This window comes from Porites lutea, chromosome 1, assembly GCF_958299795.1.
Source record: "Porites lutea chromosome 1, jaPorLute2.1, whole genome shotgun sequence".
NCBI lineage: Eukaryota > Metazoa > Cnidaria > Anthozoa > Scleractinia > Poritidae > Porites > Porites lutea.
Window position 1 is genome coordinate 56499536 of NC_133201.1, and position 6614 is coordinate 56506149.

The 6614-nt window shown below is 38.6% G+C and overlaps 2 protein-coding genes across 2 annotated transcripts in view; one reads left to right on the top strand and one right to left on the bottom strand.

Moving 5' to 3' along the window:
- LOC140932582 (uncharacterized) overlaps nucleotides 1-3153 on the top strand; it is a 69339-nt gene extending 66186 nt beyond the window's left edge. The window contains exons 42-43 of the mRNA XM_073382108.1: nucleotides 139-257; nucleotides 1488-3153. Of these exons, the coding sequence (XP_073238209.1) occupies nucleotides 139-257; nucleotides 1488-1652 (284 nt within the window). The 3' untranslated portion in view covers nucleotides 1653-3153. The remainder of the gene's footprint in view (nucleotides 1-138; nucleotides 258-1487) is intronic.
- Nucleotides 3154-5559: 2406 nt separating this feature from the next.
- On the bottom strand, nucleotides 5560-6514 carry LOC140940216 (uncharacterized). The gene has a single exon (XM_073389141.1). The coding sequence runs from the start codon at nucleotides 6512-6514 to the stop codon at nucleotides 5735-5737; it is 780 nt and encodes a 259-aa protein (XP_073245242.1). The 3' UTR covers nucleotides 5560-5734.
- Between the last annotated feature and the right edge of the window lie 100 nt (nucleotides 6515-6614).

Below are 6614 nucleotides of genomic sequence, written 5' to 3' on the forward strand. Positions count from 1 at the left end.
CATGCGTACAGCCATATCATATTATCAAACATCATATCCTATGTTTGTCACGTGACTCCCGTTCTTGAAACTGTAGTGAAAAAAGTAGCTTTTTTTATTTACATTTATCATTTTTTTCTCTCTTTAAAAATCTTACAGGTCCAAAAGTGTTTGAACTGGCACTGCAGCTTCTGTCAACCTTGGTCATATTGGCATTCATTAAACTCCGACTCTTGATCGATATACCATTGTCGCTTCCACTTGGCAAAAAGCGTGAGGTATTTTAAGTGTCCACTTTTATTTTAGTGTATCAGAACGCATTATTTTCAAAAGAAATACATGGCCCCACGGAGATGCTAAAGTTCTCTTCGAGTGTTGAAAAACGAACGAGTGAAATCTCGTATCTCCAAGTGACCATGTAGTGTTTTATTTATTATATGAACAGGAATAAAATACCAAACCATTTCACTCAAATAGTTTTTTGCTTTGAAAGGCGCGATTTATTATGTAGCCATAGCAACGGTGATCTTTTCACATGTGAAGATAACATGTTTTTTTTTACGTGTGAAGATATCATGTTTTCGCGCGAAAGCTCACCTGGTATTTCATTCTCTATCGTCGAATCCCCCACAATAAACCCTGTTTTCCCCCCAAATTTTGCATAAACCATTGTTTTGAAATGCTCCTGGGTGTACTGCATTTTCCCAAGAGCATTTGAAGACAATAACTTCAAAATTTGGGGGCACTCGAAGTATATTATGAGAGATTCGAAAATAGTCAATAGGCCACATCCGAGTTCCAGAACCGGGCCCAATTCTGCTATTTCCGTCTTTGCATCGCAGGACACTCTTTCGCAATATTTTTTTTTATTTCTGCACTTATTCCAGGGCTGCAGCCAGTATGAGGCAAACAGAGTCACTTGCCTCAGTCAATTTTTTTTTCCGGGGATAGTAATATTTTTTTGAAGGACAAAGCACCAGCAGCAAATAAATTCACAAACAGCTAAATAAACGAAAAAAATGTTAACGCAACATAGTATTATGTTTAATAATAACGCGAATCAGGCAGTGGCCTGAACATTAAGCAAAAATTCATGCTAACCAGGCCGCAGCTTCCCAAAGAAAACTGCCTCGTTTTTTGTTTTTCCGCCATTTCTCGAGTCTTCTGTCTTGTCTAGTCTGAGTGAGGAAAAATCTATCAAAATGTAGCGTCTATCAACAGCTTTTTTAAAAGAAAGCGGTAAGTAGATGCTCTCATAATATGCTTTCAGTTCTTCTTGATAATCGAACCAAAATTAAAGCTTGTTTTGACATTATTTAGCGAAGACCCTAAATAGCAACGTGGGGAACAGCCTTGTATTCGTGGCGGCAATTATTCATCTTCCAAATTTGGTCAACAGTGCCTGTTATGAAGATTTAGCCGGGGGATTAGAGTAAGACATAAGCGGCAAAATGTTGGAATGAATAATAATCTCACTTATCTTGTTCTCATTCTAACATTTATTTTAGTTGAAGGTTGATGGTCTAGGAGAACCATACTCCAAGAACATCACAGCAGCGCTAAGATGGATCAAAATTCAAGAACAGAAAATACCACTGCTTTATTCAAGACTTGAGTTTGGGGTGAATTGGGATGTAGCCACGAGGAACATAGTCCAAGAAATGGCTGTTTAAAAGAAAAGTTGAGGTCAAGCATAAAAACTAGGGAATTACAGCTTTAAAAATGTTCCTTTTTGTTGTCTCAAGGTATTTCGTAACTTCTATGGCACAGTGTAGTTTCTTTTGGAGAAAACGGTTAATTTACCTATTTCATTTTGAGTTGTTTTTTGAGGCATTGTGTTGGACCAAGGCTTTATGAGGGAACCCAATACTCGTGGATTTCCTTTATTTGAAGCTCGGTATTCGGGAATGCCAATAATCAGGGGCACCCAAGGTCAATTTTCGGAAAATATCTGTTCGGAAGACGATTTGACATGTAGAATTTTCGGAACATTTGTTGTAAAATTTCTTGCTTGCCTGTCTCTCCTAGGATTTTCGAACATCTAAAAAAAGTTATAATTACCCATTTGTAACGGATTTTTACCCTAAAAAGGTCACCTACAATTTTCGGGAGTCTTTTTTCTGGCTGACATTTTCGAAAAGGTAAGTTTTGATCCCTATAATTTTCGGATCACTAGACTTTCAGCTAGGAAATCCGAACAGATGAAAAATTTTTAGGGGATAAAAATATGCCGATATCTACCGTTTAAACACTAAATGTGTTTAACAATGCTATGTTTAAGTGGTTTTAATCTATATTCTCGTTGAGTGCCCCTGAATAATAACCATCGGGATTACGAGATTGAAGAACCGTTTTGAAGACCTTCCTTTATGTTGTCTTGGTTGCACTCGATAAGCCACTGGTCATGAAGTGCCCGAATTCCTGGAATTCTGATATGATGATCCATAGGACACCGAAGAGGTATCCGGTCATATCGTTATGGTTTAAATATAGTATTCAGCGTGCAAAGAAAGTCGTGTCCGATAGCCCGGGGCTAGTGGATATTGCTATCGGGCTAGTGAATTCTGTTCTTAACTTGCCCGACAGGCAAATGAAGTTTATTTTGGAATTCAAATTACAGAAGAACTGTGAATCAAGTCTGCTCATCAAGACCGTTTTGGGACTAGTTGAAATGATGTTTGGGCTAGTAAATGCTAGCTTCAGCTTGCCCGAATGGCAAGCTGTAAAATGACTTTCTTGCACCCTGTATTGTATTGAGTAAGTTTCGCCTGGCTCGAGGTCTTGAGTCCTCCCGAAATTAAAACGTCAAATGACAGAGATTTACTTCAACCAGGCCAAAGGGTTTAGAAAACTATAAGACGTTATTTTGTTTTGTAATGCGGTGTTCAATAATACTTATAAAAGTGGTCAATCATTTTAGTTATTTTAAAAAAATAACAAATAGCACGCGAAACTAAATGGAATAATAAAGTAATGATTAATCATTCACAAACATGAATAACCGATGATGAAGAAAAGATTTCAGTTAAGTGTTTGTACGAATTTTTTAAGCCCTTTTATTGAAAGAAAGTAATAATACTTACCTAACAAATGTACCTTTGTTATGAAAGTCAAAGTTTTGTTACAATAGGCGCTAAAAGAGTTTGGGAAAGAAACAGAGGTTTTGAGGATGCTCACCGAATGTAACTTTGCACGAGCACGCGCGCTATTAAATAGTGGTAATAAAATTTTGAATAAGAGCAATCTAAAATAAAGGAAAGTTCTACTGAACTTAGTGCGTGTTTGTTTTTACAAGTGTGTTATTTTAATATATATATTTTGTTGGGCTACTCTTGGAAACTGTAACCTGCGTAGCCCGAAGGTTTCGTTAGAGTGCGGTGAAGGAAACTTAATTCGCGACTATGCGGTGTTAAAACTGGCGGCAACCAGCAAGAAATGTACGAGAAGAATTTTCTGGCCAAGAGAATGGAACACCTTCTAAGTTTCTTTTTTCTTCTGCATTTTTATCACGAAGAGGTGCGCTCGGGTATCTTTTTTGAAGGGAAACAAGATTGTTTTGTTCGAAATCAGATTTCGTTAAAGGGACAGGTTCACGGTTCAGCGCATGCTCATTTTTCAAAATGCTGTATGCAAGCAATATGATCATCTCGTCATGAAAACTGTGCAATCGATAAATTGTTAATTCTCTGATCTGAAAACTCCCCTGGCAGGCACTTGCACTTGATCAACTTAAATATTTGCAAATAGCTGTGAATTAATCAACCATGGAAAAAAACCTTCGGGTCAACAATAAATTCAACGTTGGTAGTGTTGGCATAATCCACTAATTTTTTCTGCGATTTTAGTACTCCTCCATCCTAATTCAGGTTACCCTGAAAGACATTTCTACTTTGAAAGACACTCTGAGATCGCTGAGATACATTTCAGTGGGATTATTAACCGATAGAATTAATATTAAATTGGAAAGAAGTAATTTAATTAATGAGCATGCGCTTAACCGTGAACCTGTCCCTTTAAACAACGACGTACGACATTGATTTGTTGGAAACTAATTTAATGACAATGCAACGTTCAATGACAATAGAAATAGTGACTAGTAATAACCGAATTGAACGAGAGAGCCTGGGAAGACGCCGCAGGGCTGGCGGACAATCTCGTTCCCAGGGCTTTTAGGTTGGGCTGGAGATAGAACTTAAGAACTTAAGTGCGTGTACTCGTAATTGACTTTGGTATTAACATATTCTACATGACAGAAACAAAAACAGCTCTTGCTGAAATCCTGGGCCGGGTTGTTCAAAGCGGGGTTAAGCTGGATATCCCAGGGTTAGTGCGAACTCAGATATAAAAGCTTAAAAGACAAATTAATTCAGTTTAATTCTTTTCGTCTACAATTTGATGATTGGATACGCTAAAGAGAATAGCAAAATATATCCGAGGAAATGCTTTTGAGCAAAAGAAAAAAAGAAATGTAACCCCGGGTTAGGGCTAATCGGCCTTCGAACAGCTGGGCCTAAAATGTAGTAGCCTGCGATCATGCCCTCTCCCTTTATCTCTGTAACCTGCTTTCGGGAGGAGGGCGTTATTTTTTCCCTCTTGGGCCAAAGAAGCAAAAAAAAATAACGCCTTATTTCAGGTTAGAAATGTAGAAGCGGTTTGGCTTGGTGGCTCTTGGGGTTCACATCACAGAATCTTGTCGAGCGATGTATCAGCCTTTCGCCGTCCCATTTTGTTCAAGGAGAATAATTCAGAGAATCTATGATCATCATCTGTTGGGCCGAAGCACAGAATGTCAAAAGCTTCTATTTGGAAAAAGCATACTGCATACCTGATCGAACTTTTCCCTAGAGAAACTCAAAAAACAATGGATTCCTAATTCCCAACAGTCTGTGGATCGTGGATGAAAGGTTATGATGTAAACATTCAAATGAAGCTTCTCGAGCGGCTGTGTATAAAAGTGGGACGGGGACAAGGGGACGGGGACTTGGGGACTTGGAGGACGCGAGACGAGGGACTTGGGGACGTCAAATATAGGACGCAGGGACGCGGGGACGTCAAAAACTGGGACGCAGGGGACCCGGGATGATTATCACAACAGTCGGAGGTAAATGCGATATCTCTTTCTTCGTGAAAATGTGTTATTTATGGTCAACGTTAGATTCCATCTTCCAAAACCACATTGGACACCTTATGATGTTTACACAAAATATTTCTTTATAATAGGAGTAAGCGCACTGACTATCGTGATTAGGGTTAGGGTTGATTTCCAATGTCGCGTAATTTTTCCATGCCTACGTGCGTAAAATTTACGTTCGCACGTAAAGTAGAGGCAATGTCTGAAAGGTCGCACGTAAGCGTAAAAGTAAAATCTCGCTCAACTTCACGTTTATTCTCAACAATTTATATCTTGCCTATTAAGTTATTTACGTGATTAAAATTTACTTGCGTTAACGTGCATAGCCAAAAACTGTTTATTTGACAGTACAACTCTTTCAAAAAAAAAACTTTTTACAACAATTTTTAAGTTACATCAAACTATATTCATTTTTTGTAGTGTACGTACATTATCCATTCACACTATCTTTGTTGCTAACGCAAACACTTCACAAAAGGATTTCTCTGTTTCCTACGGCGTTCTAAAAATACACTGAACGTTGTTAGGCTGCTATTAATTCCAAAGTTTGTGCCAATTTTAAAAATAGTCTTTCTTTTCACCCTGCGTTGATAAATTCTATTAATTGTTTCGCAACAGCGAAGTTTACTTATTAAAAAGGCGAGACATGGCCAGCTGCTTCCTCAGTTCTTCCACGTGTTTGTCTTTATTTGTCAGCCTCTTGTGAAGTTCCTGAATGACCATTTTTCGCTCCTCGCTTATTTTCGTCACATGGCTCGTCTCTTGTCGAAGTTTTTCGACCAGTGCTTCTAGCTGCGTGAGACTGGCAACCGCGTTATTTCTCTCGTTTCGTAACTTCTCCGTCTCGTTTAGAATTTTCGCTCTGCTTTGAATTCTTTCCAACTCTTTCGCTTCTTTTACTTCTCGGTCTTTGCTTCGAAGTTTTGACTTTAAATCGCCAACAGCTTGTTCAGCAACTGATTTGTTATTGATGGCCTCCGCCTTATCATAGGTCATTTTACGAATGAACTCCTGCAACCTTTTCAGTTCTTCATCTTTTTCTCGAATAATGTGCCCCCAGTTCGCTGTTTCGCGAAGAACGGAAAGCTCTTCTTTTAACTCCTCATTCTCTCGTGATAAGGACAGTGTCTTTCCTTTGGCATCCAGCAGATCGTCTTTAAGTTTTTGATTCTCTTTCCGAAGAACGCTGCTTTCTTCTCTAATTTCCAAGTACGCTTTGTAGATGATTTCATATTCTTTGGCTTTCGGCCGCTTTAGAATTTTCTTTCTTGGTTCTTCAATAGTATATATTCCCGTTCTTGTAAAAGTACCTTTATTTGTCGGTGCTGTATAAATATGGCTTGTTCGTCTTGACAGGTTGAACCCAGGGGTAAACTGCGAGAGACCCGAAACCCTGTACTCCATCTTGCACTAAAGAAGTTTTCTAGGTGATCACTGGTTCGCTGGAGATGTAAACAAACCCTTAAATTGCTCTTGTGCTTATTCTTCTACCTAACAGTTAATA

Coding starts and splice junctions, on each gene's coding strand:
- LOC140940216 (XM_073389141.1), bottom strand. CDS start 6,514: ATGGAGTACAGGGTTTCGGGTCTCTCGCAGTTTACCCCTGGGTTCAAC.